General features: G+C 46.7%; 2 protein-coding genes across 6 annotated transcripts in view; both read left to right on the plus strand.

The window, feature by feature from the left end:
• The window catches only part of RALGAPB (Ral GTPase activating protein non-catalytic subunit beta), a 90,803-nt gene extending 83,565 nt beyond the window's left edge, over positions 1 to 7,238 (plus strand). For all 5 annotated transcript variants that reach the window (XM_055545021.1, XM_055545020.1, XM_055545022.1 and 2 more), the window contains 2 exons: positions 2,500 to 2,648; positions 3,150 to 7,238. In XM_055545021.1, coding sequence (XP_055400996.1) covers positions 2,500 to 2,648; positions 3,150 to 3,343 — 343 coding nt within the window. In that variant the 3' untranslated portion in view covers positions 3,344 to 7,238. The remainder of the gene's footprint in view (positions 1 to 2,499; positions 2,649 to 3,149) is intronic.
• A 2,521-nt stretch (positions 7,239 to 9,759) lies between these two features.
• Positions 9,760 to 18,986, plus strand: ADIG (adipogenin). The gene is made up of 3 exons (XM_055543239.1): positions 9,760 to 9,886; positions 16,283 to 16,415; positions 18,646 to 18,986. Exons 1-2 carry the CDS (start codon positions 9,760 to 9,762, stop codon positions 16,399 to 16,401), a joined length of 246 nt encoding a protein of 81 aa, XP_055399214.1. The 3' UTR covers positions 16,402 to 16,415; positions 18,646 to 18,986.
• The last annotated feature ends 5,699 nt before the right edge of the window (positions 18,987 to 24,685 follow it).

The following is a 24,685-nucleotide window of genomic DNA, read 5'->3' on the forward strand; positions in this document are numbered from 1 at the left end:
ATGGAAAAATATTTCTAAGTAAAGCAGGATACTAACTTTATTATAATATTAAGATTTTTATTTTAGCTGCTCATGCACAAAAATGGATTAAAAATAGAATAGTAAAAATGTGTCTGTGCAGGCTTTATCATCTCAAAGCTTTTTGCTTGTCTTGTCTTTTGTTTAAACAAATACTTTATATCAAGCTTAACTTGATATTTTAGCTTTGATAAATAAATAATAAATTAATTAATATTTAAATAATAAATAAATTAGCTTTGATAAATAAATAATATTTAAATAAATAATTTAAATATTAAATTTAAATTATTTTAATATATATTAAATATATTTATATATTATTAAATATTAAAAAGTAAACATATATATATAATATATAATATATATTTATATATTAAATATATATTAATATACAACATATATTATATTTTTATATAATTTATATATAAATATACATTTAAAAATTATTAAATATATTTATATGTTAAATATATATTAAATATATTAAATATTTAAATAATATTTACATAAAATATTTTAGCTTTGATAAATAAATAATAAATTCCTTCTATTTTCCCTGTTCTGATTTATATTGCATATAAAATGAATTTAGTCTAACATTAGAAAGAGGGTTTATTTTAACATTCAGTTCAGTTCAGTCTCTCAGTCATGTCCAACTCTTTGCGACCCCATGAATCACAGCACGCCAGGCCTCCCTGTCCATCACTATCTCCCGGAGTTCACTCAGATTCACGTCCATCGAGTCAGTGATGCCGTCCAGCCATCTCATCCTCTGTCGTCCCCTTCTCCTCCTACCCCCAGTCCCTCCCAGCATCAGAGTCTTTTCCAGTGAGTCAACTCTTCTCATGAGGTAGCCAAAGTACTGGAGTTTCAGCTTTAACATCATTCCTTCCAAAGAACACCCAGGGCTAATCTTCTTTAGAATGGACTGGTTGGATCTCCTTGCAGTCCAAGGGACTCTCAAGAGTCTTCTCCAACACCACAGTTCAAAAGCATCAATTCTTCGGAGCTCATCTTTCTTCACAGTCCAACTCACATCCATACATGACCACTGGAAAAACCATAGCCTTAAATTTCCAGAATAGGGCAGATCATTCCTAAAATTTCTGTTTTTTATGCCAAAGTATGTTAATGCAAACTGCAGATTTTCTAACATTCTGAATATCAGTGTGCACCTCTGAAAATTAATACTTTTCAAATAATACTTTTCAAATGTATAAAGATAACGTTATCAGTAATAAAGTTAGTCATAATTTCTTAATTTCATTTGGTAGCCAGTTCATATTCAAATTTCTCCATTTCCCCTAAAATAGTCTTTGCAGCTGGTTTGTTTAAACCAGCACGCATTTCAGCCTTGTGTCTGGTACTCATTCCTTCAGTCTCCTTTAATACAGAACAGTCCTGTTTTTCTAACTCCTTTTTAACCTTCTTTTTTGACACTGACTTGCTGAAGAGACCAAAATAGATTTCATGAGGTAAACTTTACTTGAACTAGTTTAGAAGAGAACTTTTAAGTGTCTTGTACTGTTTTTTTGGTTGTTGTTTTAAACTTTTTAGGTCAAAAGTGCTATAATATGTTTGAACTGTAAAATTTGTATTTTACTAGTAGTTTAGCAAAGTTTTAGAGTTTGTCTTACGGACAGAATTAGTATAGGATTGATTGTTATTAGATGTCTTGAAAAATTGACTCTCTGTTGCTTTGGCCAAAATCACTTTAGAAAGAAGGCTCATTGTGTTGCAAAACAAAAACAAACCAAAACCCTGACAAATAGCATCCAAGAGTTACATGGGTATGTCCAGATGCATTGGCATATCCCCAACACATGTGTCATTCAGTCTCCTATGGGTGTGGTTGCTTGCCTTGGCACCTGTTGCCTGTTCAGGGGCTTTGAGGGCTTTGGCTGTGTCAAGATTCAGCCGTTCTTCACCTCTGCTGAGGAGGACACCTGCAACTGCCCCAGACTAAGGTGCTCCCAACCTCCTTCCCCAGCCCCTAAAAAAGTTATATCAGGGCTTCCCTTAGTGGGCCTACGCTACATTCCCACTTGCTCTGAGGTGCTAGTCTTCAACATGGTAGAATTTCCTGCCCTCTGGCCAGCTCCATTTTTGTTCCCTGCAAGGAGGAGGAACTAAGTGAAAGTCCCGCAGCTGGCTGCTAGATTGGTTATTCCCCACGATGTATTTTTCTGGCCTTTCCTTCCACCCTGTGTCCCCAGTGGTTTTCTAAGCACAATTTTAGGCCCTTTTTTTGGTCAGCTTCAAAAGGCTAACCCGAGTGATGGGCATGTAGGGCCAGATGTTGGTGGGGGGCTTCCACATGGCCTCCCAGGAAGAAGAGTTCTGAGCAGACTGATCACTTGGCTCATCTAAACACTGCCTGGCAGTATTTCCCTTGGTATTCTTGTATCATGCATGGGGGACTAGGATTACAGCTCTTGAATATCTGGAGTAAAAGGAGTGTTCTTTTCTTTTCTTAAGATCCACTGCTCTTGAAAAAGAAGTTCCTGTCATCTTCATCCACCCTTTAAACACTGGATTATTCCGGATAAAAATTCAAGGAGCCACTGGAAAATTTAACATGGTCATCCCTCTCGTGGACGGGATGATTGTCAGTAGGCGAGCGCTCGGTAAGCCTCATATGTAGCTGAAGGATTGAAGTTTCTTTCTTTCTTTTCTTTTTATTTAACATTTTTATGAACCAGAAAGAAGTAGAAATAAGGAAATGGTAATATTACTTAATAGGTCTCACATGTAGAAAATCCTCTGGCTCTTATTTATAAGAGGAAGCATGTTTTGTTCTGTTTTGAAGTGTGCTTCAATCTAGTAAGTACCAGAAGAACTGTAATTCGCAAACTTCCAGTATTGGAAAATGAATATAGTTTGTTTGTAATCCAGGGCAGAAAATGGGTTGTCAGGCTAGAGTTTGATTCTGTTTTTCTTCATCATTGTGTTTCTTTTGACAGTTTTATCTTACTTTCTTCTGACAGTTTTTATCTGTCTCTGTGAGGAGTTTTGTAAATGGAATTAGATAGTTTGAGTTTGCCAAAAATAGTTCACTTGAATACTTATAGTTCACCTAGCTACCTGTTTATTCACATTGATTTGAATGAAAACCTTCTGTCTTCAAGGTTTTCTGGTGAGGCAGACTGTAATTAATATCTGTAGAAGAAAGAGACTGGAGAGTGACTCCTACAGCCCACCACACGTCCGCCGGAAACAGAAGATCACTGACATTGTCAACAAGTACCGGAACAAACAGTTGGAGCCAGAGTTTTACACTTCACTTTTTCAGGAGGTTGGACTCAAAAACTGCAGTTCTTAGACCACTGTCTGTCTAGGACTATTGAACTCTAGTTTGGGGCTATAATATCAAAGCAAAGCAATTTGATAGGCGATCACTGTAAAAATAAATCACTCCCCAAGAGCTTACTGTTTAATCACCAGAATAGAAGAGACACATTATAAACCCATTTGAGAGAAGACTTTTTGGCTTTCTAGTGAAATGGGCTCCCAGACACAATCATATTCCTGCTGGTAATGATGATACACATTTTAGCCATAAACTTTTCTTTCAGAAGTGACAATTTTACTTAAACACAAGCCTTTTGAGGAGAAAGGCTTTTATGCATCTCAGTTAAACATGTGCATTGGTAGTCTCAAATTTGCAAATTAGCAGTTGAAGATAGTTTTATACCTCACTTTTTAGGAGGTTGTGTTAAAAATTAAAATCTGTCTCAGAATCATCCAGGACGTTTAAAAACTCATGTTGCTAGCGTGGAGGAGAAGGAGGGAATCTCAACTTTCTGCTCACTCGTAGGTCCAGTTGTCATCCATCTGTCATCCAGCAGTCATACTGACAGAAAGGAACAGAAGTGTTTTTGCTCAGTCTGATATTAAAATATTTCATAGTTTCTCTCCAGATTTCAAAAAGTTATTCTCATCACTGCAAAGGTCTGTCTGAAGGCCTCAGTTTCTGGGCAGCCCAGGAACGGATCTGAAATGGAGGCATGGTCTGGTCCTTTAACGGGGATACAGATGGAGTTTGTGGAGTTAAAAGTCACAAGTGACACCTCCCCCCTCTTCATTATTGTCTAGCTCAGAGACAAAACGACAGGTTAACCGTTTGTAATTCCTTGGTAATTTCTTGGTTAAATATTAAGAAATACAAATTCATAGCACAGGTTTAAACATTGTTTGGTTTCATCCCTTGTCTCTTATTTCAGGACCAAGCAGGAAACTGCAGTAGTTTATGAAGGATTCTAATTTGGGGTTCAGGAAATAGCCTCTCAACGCTCCTAATTCAGATCTCTCTCAGAGAGCTACTGGATTTCATCATAATTGACAAACATTAGTGACCGCCCCCTGGGGTGGCTGCTTTTAGAAACAGCTGTTGTCATATTTTCTGGACTTTGCCAGCTGAAGGCGTGACAAATCCCTGCCCAGGTTTTTTAAATACTTCTGTTACCTCGCTGCTACTTTTCTGCCAGGGATAAATGTTTTGAGGTGGCCAGACCCAGAACATCCTTACAAGGATTCCTGTTACAGTGCTAGAGTGTACACTGCTCATTTCTCCTATTCTTATGTTTATTAAGAATAACATAAGAATATTTATGTTATTTTCTTTTTTATTAAGGTTATTTTGTGCTAAGAAGATAAGTGACATTTAAAAGTCCAAAGAGGAATGATCACAATTGTGTAAGGGGTGATTTCCTACTTGAACTCTGATGTCAGTAGATTCTGTAGGTCAGAACTATAGTGGGCTGTTTGGTTCAATGTTTTGGTAGTTTACTTAGAGGACAGGGGATAGTATAGGACCTAACTCCCAGTGCAGATATTTCTATTCCAGAAGTATATATTGATATCTAGGAGCAAGAAATGTGGGCATAGCAGCTCTCCAAGTTTGCCTCACCTTTTTTCTTCATGTTTGTTTTAAGCTCAGGTAAAGGTAACCTCCTCCTTCTATGACTCCAGTTTCCATTCAGGGTATAACATTTGATTTTCTTTTTAATCTGGGCAATAAATTGATATTCCCAGATGGTAGCAATGGGGGAGGGGGATGTATGATTAGTAAGTTCTACTCTTAAATTAGTAGCCCAGCTACTAAGCTATAGAGTGAGATTTAACAACTTTCATGGAAATTCCAGATTGACATTTCTTGGGGAAAAAAATGGGCCCTTCTTTCTAATAGGTGTGGGCAAAGAAGGCTATAAATTAATGTGCAACTTGTAACATTCCAGAAGCTAAAAATAGCTGGTGTAGGTATGCCTCCACAGTGTGACCCTTGAGATGACACTTTGACCTTTGGCATAGTTCTCCTGTCAGGAGAACGTACTGTGGTTGTTCGTGTTAGTGGCGGGTTTCATGATGCTTCAGTTTGCTCTAATTTGTCACAGCTCTTTGTAATTCTAATGGCTTTGATAAGTCAGTGAACAACTGTGTTGAGTACAGTTATGATCTGGAAGACTCTGTGGTCTTCCAGGGAAGACGGGATGGATTCAGGGCTGTGCTGCTCCCAGAGGCATGAAACCCCAGTATATACAGCACAGAATACAGGGTATGCAACACCTCGTCAGGTGCTGGCTCCTTCTGCTCAAAATCACATCTACCTAAAAAGGGAGTGTGGTGAGGACCCTTAGACCTTTCACTAGTGTGGGTGTGAGTTTCATGGTCACTGAGATCTCTCAACTGCCTTTGTAAAAATCACTTTGAGTAGAATAATGCCAGAGGGGCATATTTAGTCCCAAGAATAACCTTGAATAGTCCACTTGATGTTTGCTAACAGAGGTTCAGAACCTTTGGGGGGTCTTTGGCTTGAACAGTTCGGTTGCTGCTGTAACAGGTGAATGAGGGCATGGATGAATGTTGCATTTGGTGACAGGGAATGTATTACCCAAGGGACAGAGGCAGGTAGCCCCTCGTAGTCCCTTCTCACATTTGAGGGCAAGGGGCTTTCTCCCCGTCTGCCTGAGAGCACCAAGGACAGTGAGGAGTACTTTTGCGTTTTCCTGTTCAGCCAGCTCTCTTTTTGTCCAGTGCTTCCTCCTAAGACCCCCTCCTATCCATTGGCCCTTTGACTGGAATCGTTACCTGGTGGGTTGACCCCCACTCCCTTCCTGGCAATATATACACAACACGCATGCACGCTACCCTCCATTTCCAAGTCCTCAGCTCCCCTGAGGCAGCCCTTTGGACTCATTTATAAAACAAAATAGGTCTTTGGGCCAGTTACGTCAGTTCCTACAGGTTGCACATGTGAGGCTTCATGAGTGGTTACTTCCTGTATACACCGAGGAAACATTTATCGAGTTCTGCAGAGTGATTTTTAGAGAAGCAGAGTCTTCAAGAGTACTTAACTTGCATTGGAAGGTAGAACTTTACCCAAAGAAAGTGGAAGTCAGCCTTGCTCAAAGACATGTTTCGCACTGGACAGTAAAAAAATGTATCAGAGGTGATTTGACACTCCTGCTGGTTGTTCTTCATTCAGCATTTTAAAACCTGTTCTGGTTATATTTTTCCAAAAAAGAATTGGTTTATATGTTTACATAAAGCGGTAAGTTGTGTTAGATGGTCTGTTTTAGGGATTTCCATGACAACCTCTTGTCCCGAGATGGAGAGATTGGAGGTAATCCACCCATTTAACGTGGAATCAAACCGTGGGTTCTCAGCAGCAAAAGAAGCCATGTACTGTATAGTGTTTTTCTCAGAATATCAACTCATGTTTTTTCAGATGCTTTTCTTTTTTTAACGGTGAGGGAAAGGTATAATTTGGGATTCCACAGTGCCTTGCATACAGTAGGCGCCCAATAAATATTTGTTGAAGCAAACCGAGTTTCCCAAGTCCTTGTCTCTTGCAGTGACCAAGAACATCTTTCTCCTCTGAAGGGCTTGGCAGTTGTGGCTAAAAAAATAAACAGTATCATTATTTGCTTGAAATCATATACACAATTTGTATGAATTTTGGTATGTTGCCAAGACATGATCTTTTTCTTATTGTATTTTCTGTAAATATTTCTGGCACTGAACTGTAAAGTAAAGGCAAAATGTAAATACGAAGGTGTCCGTGTACCCTCGCCTCCTGTGTTTCCTCTTCGTCGGTTAGGGAAGAAGGCCCAGAGGCTTGTTTGTATTTATGCAGACCCTTTGTCCAGAAGAAACCATGGAATATTGAATGTAATACATTTAGTCAATTAAATTTTAAGGAGATTCTTATCTAACAATGTCACGTGTGCTTTTGGTTTGACTCTTGCATAGATGTTCTTCAGAATTTACATCAGTAGGTTTTTACCCTGGTTTTGTAGATCATCATGAAATTCTCAAAATCTGAAAATTTTTATTTACTTTCGTTTTTTTAATTGGAGGATAATTGCTTTACAGTGTTGTGTTTCTGCTGCACAACCATGCAAATCAGCTGTATATATACATATATATCCCCTCCCACTTAAGCCTCCCTCCCTCCCTCCCCCCAGCGCACCCTCTAGGTCATCGCAAAGCACCGAGCTGAGCTCCCAGTGCTGTACAGCGGCTTCCACTCACCATTTATTCTACACATGGTGGTGTATACAAGTCAGTGCTACTCTCTCAGTTCACTCCCCTCTTCTCCTTCCCCTGCTGAATCCACAAGTCTGTTCTTCACATCTGCGTCTCTATTCCTACCCTGCAAATAGGTTCATCCATACCATTTTTCTAGACTTCATAAAATTTTTTAAAATTAAAAGTACTTGGCCTTTTATGCTGAAAGGATGTCATGTAACTAAAGCACTGCCGTCAAAAGGCCCACCTGACAGAGGCTAGCAGTTGCCGAGGGGCTAGCTGTCTCTCTGTGTCTTGAGAACCAGAAATGCCAGCTGTGCTCCCTGCCTGCAGAAGATCAGAGCTCCATCAGGACTGGCCAGTCAGGAAAGCAGAGACGCGGGGGGAGCGCCTCCTCTGCCCACTGGCCCTTTGAGCAGAGCTGGCTACAGCACGTTCCATGGGGCCCATTAGCACCTAATGCCTAGGTCACAGGTGGTGGCACAGCTGTGTGCCTCTTGAGCACACAGCTATGGTGCTGGCCTCTGCCCAGAGCTGCCCCTCCAGCCTGCTGCTGACCACATGACACTAATGTGTGACTCCTTACAAAGTACGCCTGGACACCAGGGCTGGGAGCCGCCTCCCCTGCAGCCGTGTGTCCACGCCTGCTCCCCCCAGGACCTGCCGCGGTGTCCTGGTGGCCAGGGAAGCTTAGCCCTGGGCTGACTGCCCGGGGGTCCTGTTTCGGGGTCTGGAAAAGAAATGAGTGCTCAAGTCTGTCTCAGCTACATTGCTCAGTTCTTTCTGACCTCAGCCCCTTCAGGACCCAGGGCCGAGAAATCACCCCAACCCAAACTACCCATTTCCTCTACTCTTGGCCCCAGGGTCCTCAATGGCACAGCTCACCAGGGGACCATGCTTTGAAGGTACACATTCTAATACTATCTGCCCTGACTTCTGCTGGGGACTCTGGTCATTCCACAACTGGACTAAGACTCCCTCTAAACACACTGGCTCTCTGAGCCCCAGCTGTTACCCACTGTTTTGCTGAAAGTTTTCAATTATCTGTTTGGCTGTGCTGGCTTAGTTGTGACACGGGGGAATCTCTACTTGAGTCATGTGGGACCTAGTTCCCTGACCAGAGATGGAATCCAGGCACCCTGCATTAGGAGCACAAAGTCTTATTCACTGGACCACCAGGGAAGTCCCTGTTTTGCTGAAATTTTTACTTTTGTTTTAAATTTGTTAAACCACTCATTACACACAAACAATTTCAATTTTTTATAGTTTATTAGACAATTTCAATGTACAGTCATTAAAAGAAAAGAAACAATAGACAAAATAACAGCATATATATCACCAAATTGGGCAGACCTACATACAGACTTGAACAGCGCAGGGAAGTCCCTCATTAACAGCAATCGGGAGTACCAGCTGGGAAAGGGTCCCTGGTGGTGTGTCCACCCCATGGGAAAGACTTCAAATTGCAGTTTCGGGGGTCCCACTTAATAAACCCAGGCTGCAAACTGATACCACCATCAGTTTACAGGCAAAAATGCAGCTCTGGTTTTACAATGCTTTTCATTTCACAGTGTGAGTCATAGGATTTCGTTAGACCCTGGGGATTGGCCAGACCTCCAGGGGCTCAAGAATTCCAAGGCCCATTCCCTTTCTTATCTAACGTGCTGCCTGACTTGCTGTGCTTGAAAGCAGGCGTGGAATCCAGGCAGTGTCCAGGTAAGTCAGAGGCCTGCTCTCCTGCTTCTGAAGCCTGAATAGGACGTTTCTCCATTTTAATCTCCCTAACACCTGCCCCATTTTTACAGTGGTGTCCCCCCTTGCCCTTCTCCTTTGGCCAGTGTCTTCTAAGGATTTCCATCCTGCAAGAGGACTGGGGAGTACAGAAATTCCAAGTGCAGAAATGGAATTGGTTGTCGTACATATAAAATTCATGATTTCTGAGCAAGCAAGAGGATTGTGATCCCACAGCATCTTACAGGGATTTAAATCCAGGCTGACCTGCCTGGGAGCCTGGGCTTTTGTTCTCAAACTGTCCCACTACCCACTTCTGCCCACTCGTCCGGAACAGCTTTCTCTTGGCCTGAAGGACGCCGTGGCTTCCTTGTTACGTCACTGGCTCAGTCACAATTGGGCTGAGAGCAGAGCGTGGCCCGGCCCGCCAGGTCCCCAGGGCAGCCCCGGCTGGCCTGGCCTAGCCACACACGCACCATGAAGTACCCTCTGGTGCCACTGGTGAACGAGCTGACATTTTCTTTCCTGGTGTTCTGGCTCTGTCTGCCCGTGGCCTTGCTGTTGTTCTTGCTGATCATCCAGCTACGCTTCTTACTCAGCCAAGGTGAGCTGCCCAGGCCGGGCCCTAATCCTGGAGCTGGGCAGGGCATGGAACAGGGTGGGGTTCCTGAAACAACTGTCAAGAAAAGGGTTTCCTTCAGGTGTTTTAGGGATTTCCCTGGTGGTTCAGACGGTAAAGCGTCTGTCTACAATGCGGGAGACCCGGGTTTGATCCCTGCATTTGGAAGATCCCCTGGAGAAGGAAATGGCAATCCACTCCAGGACTATTGCCTGGAAAATCCCATGGACAGAGAAGCCTGGTAGGCTACAGTCCATGGGGTCGCAAAGAGTCGGACACGACTGAGCGACTTCACTTCACTTCTTCAGGTGTTTTAACTGCTGGCTCTGTGTTAACAGACGGTTGTCTGCAAGAGAAAGGACTGACTTGCTAGTTTAGTTTCTGAACCTGGAGTCCCAGAGTGAAGCCTGAGTTTGGGAAACAACACGTATGTGTGCATGTCCGTCCCTTCAGGGCCGCCGCTAGCACAGAAGGTCTTTGGTCTGTATGAAATTATTGTGAGTGTGATTGCAAATTTGATTAAGGTATTCTAGATAGAAGATTGGAGAAGGAAATGGCAACCCACTCCAGTGTTCTTGCCTGGAGAGTCCCAGGGACGGGGGAGCCTGGTGGGCTGCCGTCTATGGGGTCGCACAGAGTCGGACACGACTGAAGCGACTTAGCAGCAGCAGCAGCAGATAGAAGATAAAACAATTTGCTTTTGCACTACAATATAAATATTTATGGTAAAATAAACCTGGAACAGAAATGGACTTGGACTTGGTTATTGTGTATACAAAATTCATGATTTCTGAGCAAGCACTAGTTATGTGCCACTGGTAATAAGAGCTATTAATATCAAAATGTATATGTAAAGTATAATTTTTGTATTTATAAACATATAAACAGAATAACAGAACTATACTTTTTGTATGAAATATGGTATCAAATGTAAAATGTATGTGTCAGCATGGTAGTGAATGCTTTCTGTTTTTGCAGCCAATCAGTAATTGAGGAGGAATTGAATCTTTATAATACATAAGCAAGTACAAAAAGAAAACAAGGTGTCCCTTCAGGGCCACCGCTAGCACATAAGTCTTTGGTTACCAACTGGAAAGAGGTGGCCCCTCTGGGCTGATGAAGTAGTATGTGCTGTCCCTCCTGTGGACGCAGCCAGGGCACAAGGCTCCAGGAGTAGAGAGCCTGGGCTGGCTTTCAGCCCCTCTCAGCCCTCAGCCTGGTGTTTTTTCAATCAACAACCAGCTGGATAGGCACAGCGGCCTTAGGCATTTAGCAGGTACCCGGAGACCACTCACTGGAGTAGGAAATGACACCCCACTCCAGTATTCTTGCTTGGAAAGTCCCACGCACAGAAGAGCCTGGAGGGCTACCTACAGTCCATGGGGTCGCAGAGTTGGACCCGACTGTGCGCGCATGCGCACATAGAGACCACTCACACGGTTTCCAGCTCAGATCGCGCCGCAGGGAGGTTGTGGGTTACTGTGGGACCCAGAAGCCGGCTGACATGTGTCCTGAACTCAGCTAACCACCCAGAGGAGCAGGAAGCAGGGCGAAGCCGGCCTGAGGGAGGCTGGGGGCAGTGGGCCAGCAGGCAGGGACGTCAGGAATGACACTCTGCTCCCCGAGGGTCCCGCCCGCGCCCCGCAGCCACTCCCCTCACCCAGGGACCTCTTCCTGGGGACCGCTTGACCCCCCACCTCCTGCTCCGCCGCCCCATCACCTTTGACCAGCTGGGCAGGGAGGGTGCTGGGTGTGCTGCCAGCTCTGCTCAGATGGCGTCCAGACCGGCCGAGCGGCTCACCACCAACTTGTCCCATGATCTCCAATGTGGGGGCGGGCAATTGTGCAGTTGGGAGTTCTGGTGAGGGCTTCCAGAAAATGTCTAAAGTGTGTTCTCTTTCGATTCCCAGGGTGGACCGCAGGCTGAGGGCTGGTGTCATGGTGTCAGGTAGAAGGCGGAGCCCTTGTCTGGGTAGTGGCTATAGAAGCACATCTCTCTCTCGAGCCTAGGGAAGGTGGGCCCAGGTTTCAGCCTCGCCCCTCCCCCCTCCCCGCCCTCCACCCCCCCTTTTTTTGGCCATGCCACACGGCATGTAGGATCTTAGTTCACCGACCAGGGATCGAACCTGCACCGCCTGCATTGGAAGTGCAGAGTGTTAACCAGTGGACCACCAGGGAAGTCCTCTGCCTTGCCCTTAATTATAACAATAGCTTTTGTGAAAACTGTCCTGGAGCCTGATGCTCAACACTCGATGTGTGTTATTTCATTTAATCCCCAGGATAACCCTGTGAAATAATCCTTATCGTACAATTGAGGAAAGTAAAGTTGGGAGAGAAGTAACCTGCCCAAGGCTACACACCTGTGAAACACTTGAGCGTGGCCTCTGGTTCCCGTGTGGGGTCTGCCGCCTACCAGCTGTGTGACTTGTGACAAGTCCTTTCTGAGCCTTAGTTTTCTCCCCTACAAAATGGAGATGATAATGATCCCTTCCCTTTGTGTATGTGTGTGTTAGTCGCTCAGTTGTGTCCAACTCTTTGCAACCCCATGGACTGTAGCCTGTCAGGCTTCTCCATCCATAGGATTTTCCAGGCAAGATACTGGAGTGGGTCGCCATTTCCTGCTCCAGGGGATCTTCCCAACCCAGGGATTGAACCTGGGTCTCCCACATTGCAGGCAGACTCTTTACCATCTGAGCCACCCCCATCTCCCTTCCCTTTAGGCCTGTGGAAAGATGCATGTCAAGGGCAGGGTACACGGATACACAGGGCACCTAGCAGGTGCTCGAGGGCTGAGAAGTAATCCAGGCAGTGTCAAGGTTAGAGGACAAGCAGGCATGGCTTTGGGTGACTCTTCTGGAAGGTGGGACACCGTCCCTGAGATCCAAGGCAATAACCTCCTCCAGCAATTCATTCTTCCTGTAGGCTCAGCTCTAAGCCATCCACAACCTGCCCTGTTTGACCTCTTCTCTGACGGGCATTCACCCACCGACATCTCAGTGGCAGTTTGAAAGACATCCTTTTGTTAATTTTGCAATGAAGAGAAACTGTCTTTAAAGCGAGGCAAGCAGCCCTCCCGAGGGCCCCTGTCTTCTTGGAATTCTCAGTATTACTGGGTCTGTTCTGTCCTTGTGCTGAGAATTGGCTCAAACCCAGGGTCTGGGTCTGTCAGGGTTTGCTGGGCTGGGACTCCCGGCACCCTGTCCAGGGGTTTCTAGTCTGCCCTGGATTTCTTTGTTGGAATCAGTCTGGTCTGGATCCAGTATGAACAGCAGGCAAGAGGAATTCTGATTCCCCTCTCCCCACCCCTGCTTGGCCTGGCTCAGCAGGCAGTTTCAGAGCCCAGAAGGCAGAGGGCTCAGCACCCATGCATCCCATGAGGGTGGAGGCGCTTTTCCAAGTGCAGCTGGGAGCAAGTGGATAGGAGGGAGCTGCCTGGTGAGATGAGAGCAGAGGCAAGAAAAAGAAAAGGTCATGGCAGCTGAGCCCTGAAGAGGAGGGAAGGGGAGTGATGCCAATCCCTGGCCTGACATGGGGAAGCAGGATGTAGCCTCTGAACTCTGCCTTCGAACGAGGGCCCCGGAAGGAACTGCACCAGACTGTGGAACCTGCCTTTGAGTCCCAAGCTACCACCACCTGGTGGGAGCCTGGTTTCACCTTTCCAAGCTTCCTTCCTTGCAAAAGATGAATAACACTGATAATTGCCTTCATGAAGTTGTTAAGAGGATCAAATGAGAAAGTGATGTAAAACATAGCACAAAGGAAAGAGGAACACGGAAACTTACATTACCATGTGTAGAAGAGATAGCCAATGGGAATTTGCTGTATGGCTCAGGAAACTCAAACAGGGGCTCTGTATCAACCTAGAGGGGTGGGATGGGGAGGGAGATGGGAGGGAGGTTCAAAAGGGAGGGGATATATGTGTGCTGCTGCTGCTGCTGCTAAGTTGCGTCAGTCATGTCCGACTCTGTGCGACCCCATAGACGGCAGCCCACCAGGCTCCCCCGTCCCTGGGATTCTCCAGGCAAGAACACCGGAGTGGGTTGCCATTTCCTTCTCCAATGCATGAAAGTAAAAATGAAAGTGAAGTCGCTCAGTCATGTCCGACTCCTAGCGACCCCATGGACTGCAGCGCACCATACTCCTCCGTCCATGGGATTTTCCAGGCAAGAGTACTACCTATGGCTGATTCATGTTGCGCTTTGACAGAAAGCAACAAAATTCTGTAAAGCAATTATCTTTCAAAAAAACAAAAGCACAGAGGATGTGTTCAAAAAACAGTCACTGTCTCTTGGGAGGAAAAGTCACTTCATCACACTGATTTTTTTTTTTTTAATGATCTCAGTTCTTTTAAAAAAAGATTTATTTATTTATTTTTGGCTGTATGAGGTCTTTGTTGCTGCATGCGGGCTTTCTCTAGCTGCAGGGAGCGGGGGTTACTCTCTAGCTGCGGTGAGCAGGCTTCGCATTGCGGTGGCTTCTCTTGTGGCGCACAGGCTCAGTTGTCATGTGGCATGTGGGGTCTTCCCAAAGCAGAGGTTGAACCTGTGTCCCCCGCATTGACAGGCAGACTCTCAACCACTAGGCCACCAGGGAAGTCCATCACACTGATTTTAAATCACAGTAACTGCATTGAAAGCCTGTTTAACATGTCTGACTTCTCAGTGAACCCTCACCATAACAGAAGTTACTATGATGCCCATTTTACAAAGGAGGAAATCAAGGCTTGGCCTTTTCTTGATATGCATTTGAGGGGCTGTTTTCAGCCTCCTTTACTTCTCTGTAACTGGTGAATCTGCTTGAGTATACCAAGAAAAATAATAATCTCTCCCATTTGCCTTCTTTTCTCAACTTGCTTTTCTGAGATAAGCCATGTCGGCAAGCTCATGTGCCCATTTAATAATACATAATTATCCAAATAATACAAAGTATAATAATACAAAATAATCCCATTTTTTTAAAAATGGGAGGTGTGTTCTTTGGATTTTTTTAAAAAAAGGATTCTCTTTTCTTAATATATATATTGTATTGAAGTATAATTGACTTACAATGTTTCAGGTACACAGCAAGGTGATTCAATTAAACATAGACACAAATAATATATATGAGTATATGTATAACTTGAATATGTATATGAATATTATTTTTCAGATTATTTTCTATTATAGGTTGTTACAAGATACCAACTGTAGCTCCCTGTGCTATACAGTAAACCTTTTTACCTGTTGCATATCTATTTCTTAAATTAGAAATCTCGCATTCTATTCATACTAAATCAAACAAGTGGAATCCAAATGTCATAATTTTTTTCGTTAGGCAAAAATTCATGTTTTCTAAGGTTAAAGGGATTCTGTCATATACTTCTCTGCAACGCCATTGATTGGGTTGGCCAAAAAGTTCACTTGGGGAAGGATGTTATTGAAAAACTTGAACAAACTTTTTGGCCAACCCAATAATACACCACGGACATCCTGCAGGCAGAAAGATACAGATCTGACATGTAACAGCCTCACGACATGCCACAGGATGGAGGGGTTCTGTGGTGTGAGTGTGCCACACTTCATCACCCAGACTTCTCATCATGGACACACACGTGGTGTCCAGGGTATTTCAGTGTGTGTGTGCTTCACCAAAGAACAGTGCTGTGAGAAAAACCACTGGACACATATACTCAGATTTTTGTTAATGAATGAACCGGTGGACCAATGGATGAGCAGGTGGGCGGGCGGGCTTGTGTCTCCTCAGTGTCCCCTCCTGGACCATGCTCAATGCAGGTAGGTCATTTCTTCACCTCTAGGGTCCTTCCTCCACTTAAAAAAAAAAATTTATGTATGTATGTATGGCTGCACTGGGTCTTCGTTGCTGCTCGGGCGTTCTCTAGTTGAGGCAAGTGGGGGCTACACTTCATTGCAGTGCATGGGCTTCTCATCACAGTGGCCTCTAGGACTTGCAGGCTTCAGTAATTACAGCGTGCCGGTTCAGTAGTTGCAGCTCCGAGGCTCTAGAACTCGGGCTCAATAGTGATGGCTCATGGGCTTAGTTACTCCATGGCATGCGGCATCTTCCCAGATCACGGATCAAACCCGTGTCTGCTGCACTAGAAGGCGGATTCTTATCCACTATCCCACCAGGGACTTCCTGGGGTCCTCCCTCTTCTAGAAGGTTGGTATTTCACGGACCAGCCTTCTTTCTTGGTCTCTGGCCACCATTCAAGGCCTTGAAGTCTTCCTGGGAGGGCTATCTCACATGTCATGATTCTGCCTTGGCCCCCTGGCCTCAGATAAGGCTGCAAGGATGCCGGTATCCAGCAGGGGGCTCCTTCAGCATCAGGAATAGGAGATAAGAAGTGACCACCCAAGTGGCCTTGTCCTTGTCCTTCCACAGATTCAGAGGAAAATGACTCAGATGTATGCCTCGATTGGGAGCCCTGGAGCAAAGACCCTGCCGAGTTTTGCCAGGAGGAGATGCTCCACAGCCAAGAGGAGGAGAGGCCCTGCTGCTGAGCCTATTCTGCCCGGTGAGGCCCCTCTGAGGGTTGGAGAGCTGGAACCAGAAGCCTCAGCGCTTCTGAAGCCTCAGCCAAAGCCTAGGGCGGCTGCCATCCTAAAAGTCTTCACCCTCCACTGTGCTGGAAAACTTGAGGTCTCTGCCATCAGAGAACCTTCTGCCTTGTTGTGTGGGAGACCTGGTTTTGCAGGTTAGAGGACCAGTCACCCCTTCCATAAAGGGTTTCTTTACAAAGGTCCCCCTGCCTTTTATCTCTGTGACCTCACCTCCCACCACTCTCCTTGGAGTATTTGCACTGGCCTTTTCCTCTGCCTGGAACCTTCTCCTCCACACATCCCTCACCTTGGAGGTCCTGCTCAAATGTCACTTTTTCAGTAGAGCCCGCAGCCAACCTCCTTAATATTATCATCTCTCCCCCTCACTTACTTTGCTATAAAATTTCTTTTGCCACGGCACTTACCATCCCTGACATGCTCGATAACTGACATCTCTCTTCCTAAGCACCGTAGATATTTGTAAAAGGAAGGCGAATGACATCATAACAGTAGTAATAGTAATAACGGGACTTCCCTGGTGGTCCAGTGGTTAAGACTTTGCTTTCCAGTGCAGCGGGTTTGGGTTCAATCCCTAGTCAGGGAACTAAGATCCCACAGGCCTCTTGTCCAAAAATCCAAAACATTAAACAGAAGCAACATTGTAACAAATTTTAAAATGGTCCACATCAAAAAAAAAAAAAAGAAACTTTAAAAACTATAGTGATAGTAATAATAATGGCTGATAGTCACTGGGTTTTTAAGAGGTGCTAGGACCCTTGCTAAGTACTCGCAAGCTCATTTACAGAGTCCTAAATGAGGGAATGCGGAGTGGCAGTGCAGTTAACTAATTTGCCCAAGTATCAGAGTTCTACCTTCGCTGAACAGAGGACACCTAGGACATCCCAATGGGATTAAATGCCATTTCTGTGCCAGTGACTCCAAATATCTCTCGCTCTAATCTCCCTCTGAGCTCTGTTATCTGTCCTCTTGAAGCCTTCTCATGGCTAGAATGAGATTCTTCCTTCCCTTTGCTACCCCACGAAACAAAGCACAGCATCCCGTCTTTTCCCTGCTGGTCCCCATACCCACAAAGAGAGCTGCCATTGGTTGGTCTAGCTGCCTGAGCTTCAAGCCCAAGAGTCAGGCTTCATGCCTTTCTTTTCCTCCTACCCACATCCAGTCCATCAGCAACATCCTAAACGCCATCTCTTACACGTCCTCTTCTCTCTGTCCCCAGGGCCACCATGGCCACCCCCAGGTCAGCCCGTATATCTCACATGGAGAAAAGAGGCGGTGGCAAGAAGCAGGGACCTTCACTCAACCTCAGAGACACTGATTCTTAACCTTGTCAGGTCATGACCTTGACAGTTGAGGGCCCTTTTCCCAGAAAACCACACACCTGGATGTGCACTCAAAGTTTTGTGTCCAGAGCCAGCTTCACAGTGGTCACCTGTGCAGTCCCACAAGGGTGCCTGTTCAGGAGAGCCTCGTGCTTTGTTTAACCTTCTGCTGTCCTCATCTTGAAATTCTCAATTTATTTTGGCCACGCCATGTGGCTTGTGGGATCTTAGTTCCCCAACCGGGGATTCAACCCAAGCCCTAGGCAGTGCAATCATGAAATCCTAACCACTGGACGGCCAGGGAAGTCCTTTGAAATTCTTAATTTTTGAACAAGGGGCCCCGCATGTTCATTTTTTTAATGGGTGCCACAAATCACGTAGCCTGACCTGTTTGTGTACAATTATTTTTGTTGGAGTATAGTTGCTTTACACTGTTGTGTTAGTTTCAGCTGTACCAAGTGCATCAGCTCTATGTGTACACATATCCCCTCCCTCTTGAGGCTTCGCATCCCATCCCACCCGCCGGGTCATCACAGAACACCAAGCTGAGCTCCCTCTGTTAGACAGCAGCTTCCCACTAGCTAACCTATTTCACACATGGTAGTGTATGTTGTTGAACTATTAATGGGGGGAGAGAAGGAGATTTTTGGTCTCTACCCTAGAATCCTGTCCCATTCTTTTTTTTTTCTTTTAATGTTTAATTGGAGGATAATTATTTTATAATGCGGTGTTGGTTTCTGCCGTACAACAATGTGAATCAACCCTAAGTATATGTATGTCCCCTCCCTCTTGAACCTCCCGCCCACTAGCGTCCCATTCTCCCTTCCCACCCCTCACTTACTTTTTCATCTCCCTGTCACCCTAGATTCAGTGTTTCACTACTTCCCAGCCTGGTTTTCCTGGCATCAGTGGGGCTGTGGCCATGGCCGACGGCGATGGGAGACTCTCCAGGGAGGGGAGAGGACTTTGGCGAGTGAGGTGCTCCCCTGTGAGCCCAGTTTGGCTCCTCCACCGATGGACACACAAACACCTCCAGAGACCCGGCTCTTCTATGTTACAGACGACCTCCCCGGCCCCCCAGGGAGGAGCCGGAGCTCCTCTTATACTGTGAAGACAGCATAAGCGGGCCGGCCCCGGGGAGAAGCTGGCCAGCTGAGCTCAGAGGTCTGCGAGGGCAGGGCTGGGCTAGAGGGCATGGATCCGTATTAAAGAAACAAAGAGGGTTCCTGTGCTCAGGAGACCCTGACAAGCCTGCTGGGCCTGATCAAGTCCACTCATTTGACAAGCTGTGGGGACGGGGGCAGCCTTGGCACCCGGGGTAGTCCTGGCACCGACTCGTGCCATCCTGACCTTTGGGGATCTGTTCCCATCTGTCCAAAGGGATGGCAGATCATGCTCTGAACTTCTGTTCTTTCATTTCAAGCACAAATTCACTCTTTTTTTTGGCCAAGCCACATGACCTGTGATCTTACTCCTCCAACCAGGAATTGAATCTGGGCCCTCGGCAGTGAAAGCATTGAGTCCTAGCCACTGGACCACCCAGGAATTCCCTCAGTCTCACTCCTTGATTAGTCTTCAGGTTGATTTTAATAACAAATATTCATTTAATAACTATCACAAAAAGAAGAGCTCCCAGTTAGTGAACGCTTACTGTGTACCAGGTGCTTTTCCAGGCATTGTTTTTATACACATGATGGTTTTTAACCCTCAGCAGCAGGCAGTGAGGTAGGGTCTCTGGTTATCCCTGGTTGACAGATGGGGAAACTGAGGCACGGAGTTGTCAATCACCTTGCTCAGAGTCACACCAGTGGGGCTGGAAGGGAAACTCAGCCCTGACTCTAGTGCCAGCCCTGCTCCGCAGTGCCACTTCTCCAGGATGGGGTGTTGGAAGAGAACATGGAGGAGACACAGAGCTCTGACCTTTCCAGAACCCCCCCGTCTCTGCACCCCTGCTGGCTACACGGAGGCAGCAGGGTTGATGGGCTGGAGATTAGGACAGACCCACGGGATCCCCTGGGTGGTCATCTTTGTCCCCTTTTTCTCTCTCAACCCATGTCCCACCAATAAACCCCCATAAGGCTTCTAAACAAAAGAGAGAGAATAAGTCTGAGTTATTAGAGCCGGAATTACTTTTTTTTGTTCATTAAATGGGCAACTTGATTTTTTGTTACCTTTTTATTTTATATTGGAGAACGTGCTTCTGCAGGCAGGCTTGACCGAGTTCCAAGGAAGGATCAGAGCAAGGCTCAACCCCCTGGGGAACTTCCAGAACCTCTCTGGAAAGCCCTGCAGATAAGCCCGTTGAAGGAGCAGCCACCATCAGCTGTTGCAAGTTGTTGTCCCTCAGGGGCAGGACCCCAGGATAATCCTCTCTTAGTCTCTTTTCAGAGAGGAATTAGAGCTAGAGGATTTTAAAATGTGAGACCGCCCCATGTTCAAACAATGGCAAGCTACCCTGAACGTGCTAACATTCCCAGGTTCAAATGATGGCAAATATTAAATGTGCTCTAACATCCGCTAGGGGGAGCCACTCTGCTACTTCAAATGGAGCTTGGAGGATCCTGATCTGGTTGGGAGCACTTGTCTTCTCTGGGGTCACGGGCAGCACTGTAATTTCCCCTAGTCACCTGAAAAATGCAGCCGGCCGCTCCCTCCCAGAAGTGCTATGTGAGAATCTCGATGCAGCCCATCTGTTCCCTCCCGACTCTTGAAAGCTTCTGTACAGTTCTCTGAGCCCTCGTGGCATAATGATGCCTCCAGCAGAGTGCCCCAGCCCTGGCTGCACAGTGGAATCAAGTGGGCAGCTTCCAATCGTGCGGATGCCCACGTCCCATCTCCATTGGTTTTTGGTGCCGTTGGTCTGGAGTTTGGCCCAGGCGTCGGGACTTTGAAGGGTTTCCTGTGCACAGTCAGGGTTTAGAACCAGCGGTCTTTGGGTCTGGTCTCCACACCTAGAATGCAGTTCCTTGGCCCAGCAGGGCTCCTATTTCTCTGGCTCTCACCCACCTTGACCAGGCGAAGGGATCGCCCACAGCTGTGCTTTTCTCTGTCTCCTGGCCTAGCCTCAGCTCGGATTCAGGAAGCCTATATTAATTCTATTTCAAGATGTTTTCATCCGTGTTGTCTATACCACAAAAGAGCCATACTTGAAAAATTCACAACCCAGAGATCAACTCTACCAGACTTACTATGTGGAAGAAAGTTGGTGAACATCGCTGGACAATTCAAAGAATGAGCACCCTGCATGAAATGAACCCGTCTGGTCTTAAGGGTACCTTGAAGCCATGTAGGAAGACTGTGATGAGGCTGTGGTCCAGGCCAGAGAGGAGGGGTTCTTGGACCAGGATGATGGGAATTGGGGGAATGCAAGAGGTGTATGAAGGATTGAATTATCTAGAGGTTTAGGGAGCTCAGCCTCGTACTCTGTGATGACCTAGAGGGGTAGGATGAGAGGTGGGTGGGAGGCTCAAGAAGGAGGGGATATATATATAGTTATGACTGATTCATATTGTTGTACTGCAGAAACCAGCACAGCATTTTAAACCAAATATCTTCCAGTTAAAAATAAAAAAAAAAATTTTTAATGAAACAAAATTGTCTAGTGGCTAGTCGGATGTGAGGGCTTCCCTGGTGGCTGAGTAGTAAAGAACCCACCTGCCAAATGCAGGAGATGCAGATTCGATCTCTAGGTTGGGAAGATCCCCTGGAGAAGGAAATGGCAACCCACACCAGTATCTTGCCTGGGAAATCCCATGGACAGAGGAGCCTGGTGGGCTCCTGTCCATGGGGTGGCAAAGGGTCAGACATGATTTAGCAACTAAGCAACAACAACGAATTGGATGTGAGGAGTAACAAGAAATCATTTCAGGCCCTCAGTGCACTTGAAGCGACCATCTGGTGAGACCAGGAATTCAGAAAGGAGAGCAGGGTTTATGGAGGGGAAAGAATGGGCTCAGATCACTTCCTTCACCGTGGCGTCCACAAACCATAGCGCATAGCAGTTGAGAGCACTGCGTCTGGGGCTTGCAACCTGGATTTGAACCCTGGGTCTGCAGCTTGCCAGCTGGATGTGTGTAGGTGGGCCATCTACTCCTGGGTCTGTCTGCCCATCTGTAAACTGGGGACAGTAGCACTCACCCTTGAATATTTAAATGATGCCTGCACGTGTCTGGTGCTGGGCATGTAGTAGTAATAATTCGATAAATGTTGGAAACAAAATGACAACCAGAGATTGTTATTTATACCATCCACTGAGGATCCGTGCACTTTTCTGCATATACCGCACATCAATAAAACACTGAAAACAAACACAAACTCACCTGTTAGTGATGCTCGGAACAAATTCTATGGATGTGCTGTTCTCTGGTGGAATGAGGGATTTGTTGCCACACCGCATCACGTGACTTTAGGACAGTGATGCCATTGGAACTGTTAGGGTTTTATTTGACTTCTTTTCTGCACCCTTGTCTGACCTCCTCAGAAAGTACACCTAAAGAAACGACTGCTCCTCCCTCATTGCTTAGCTGTCAAAATGGGGTCACAGTCCTTAACATTCATTGGAAGGACTGATGCTGAAGCTGAAACTCCAATACTTTGGCCACCTGATGCGAAGAGCTGACTCATTGGAAAAGACCCTGATGCTGGGAAAGATTGAGGGCAGAAGGAGAAGGGGAAGACAGAGGATGAGATGGTTGGATGGCATCACCGACTCAATGGGCATGAGTTTGAGTAAACTCTGGGAGTTGGTGATGGACAGGGAGGCCTGGAGAGCTGTAGTCCATGGGGTCGAAAAGAGTCGGGCACGACTGAGCGACCGAACTGAACTAAACTGAACACAGGTGTGACTTGGTTGTGAGGCTTTTTAGTCTCCTCCACCTAAGTGGCCTTCCTTCTCCAGGGCCCTGGGAATCCTCCAGTCTTCACTAAGGGGCTGTTCTGTGAAGTGAGAGAACCCGCACGCCTTTAAGCATTTCCATCCATTTGCCTTTCTGGCCTGAGGACAGTAGGAAGGGACCCTGAGGCGAAAACTTGGGCCCTAGGGTGGACTTCTGCTTCAGCCTGGAAAAATCACTTGCTGGGGCAATGAGCCTTAGCTAGGAAATAACTTCCTGGGGCAATGGGTCTGAGCTCCAAGCCCATTTATTTGATCCTGGGGCTTGCACTTGAGTCTGGGAAATCACTTCTTTAGCTAAAAGTCCTGCGTCCTCAACCTCCAAACTTGCTTTCCTAAGTCAGGATCTCAGCCCCTGCACCCTAGGCCATTGCTACTGAGTGGACTGGGTCTGACCGAACAGAGGTTCGGTTCAGAAACAGATGTTCTATTTCCCTGCAGCAGCAGAGTCTGAAAGGCTGCAAGTTCAGGCTTGCAGTCGGGTCGGGGGAGGGGGGTGGGGATGGGGAGGAACCTCCAGCATTTGGACTCCACAGACTCCAAACAAGCTGTACAGCTCCTGCAGAGAGGCAGGTGGCCCGGGGAGGCACCTATGCCTGAGGCAAGGGCTCCTGGCTGGGGAGGATGCTGCCCAGAGGGCTGGTGGCCAGGCCCCATCTTGAGGCACCAGTACATGCAGAAATGGAGTATTTCCTGCCGTATCAGTAAACAAGGATGTCACAGTCACCAGCGATTGCAGCCACCACAGATGACAGGCCAGTGAGCCCTGAGGGAGTTCAGGAAGGAAAGAACACCTGCCATCTAGCAGCCATCAGACTGCAGCCACTCCCTATACTGAGTCTTGAAGAAGTGCAAGATGTGAATACACAGGATGCTGGCTCCAGAGAGCTGAGGTGCATATCAAAGGAGTGATTTCAGTGAGCCCAGACTCTTGAAAAGAACTTCCCATATATAGAAAAGAGCTGACTTGAGTTACCTGGTTTTCTTTAAGTTGCAATAATCTTTTGATGGTCAGACCACCTGTCTCTGGCTGGGGAGATTGCTGTCCAGGAAGCCTGAGAGTGGGCGTGGGCTCTGCTCTTAGTCCATGGCCCCCTTTAGGGGGCTAAATGGCCCACCTCCTCTCATCAAACTAGTGCTTCAGCCCTAAGTTCAACAAATAGATATTGCCAAGCTGTGTTTGGGGGACTGGGACAGGAAAGAGGCCCCACTGACCCCGCAGGCTCTGCCTGTCATCCCGGCGGCCTGACGTCCTCGCTGAGACTTTCTGGCCAGGTCGCCTTTCTTGATGGCCCAGATGTGAAGACTGAAGGACAGCAGTGGCCGACAGCTCCAGCCCTGCGACAGGCGACTCAAGATCTGGCTGTGAAAGACGCACGCAGACAAGAACAAGGCGGCGGACGGCCCCGAGTGGGTGAGTGCCCCCTACTCACCCCCACCCCCCGCCAGGTGGAAGAAGAAAGGGGCAAGGGGCAGCGGGAGGGCACCTGGTGGCCCTGCGTTTGAATCCTCCGCATCTGCAAGGACTTGGGACCAGGCTGCCAGGAACGGCGCTGCCGATTGTGGCCACACGGGGGCGCCCCGGGCCCATTGCAGCGAGCGAGGAGGCGGGGTCTCAGAAACTACGGAGGTGACCCGGCTGAGCAAGGCGGAAACGGTGCGGTGCAGCGGGGTCTTCTGGAAGCTATCGCGTCTGCCCCGTTTTTAGGCAGCTCTTGTGTGCTTTGCCAAGGGTTGGGAAAGTGGGGTGTGGAGTGATTGTGGTGAGAAGCGGGCAGGAGAAAGGGAGGGACTTGTAAGAATCCTGAGTGTTCCAGGGAGGAGTCCAGAACCAAGAAGTTGGCCTTGTGCACATGTTTATGTGAACCTGTCTGCGTGGGTCTGCAGGTGCCCTGCACGCACTCCTGTTGTGTATGAGCATGAACGCATGTGCACACATGTTTCTGTGCCTGTGTTAGTGTGTGCACCCTTTGGGGGACATTGTGTATGTGGCCATGATATGATCCATGCACAT

Source organism: Bubalus kerabau, chromosome 13, assembly GCF_029407905.1.
Source record: "Bubalus kerabau isolate K-KA32 ecotype Philippines breed swamp buffalo chromosome 13, PCC_UOA_SB_1v2, whole genome shotgun sequence".
Lineage (NCBI taxonomy): Eukaryota > Metazoa > Chordata > Mammalia > Artiodactyla > Bovidae > Bubalus > Bubalus kerabau.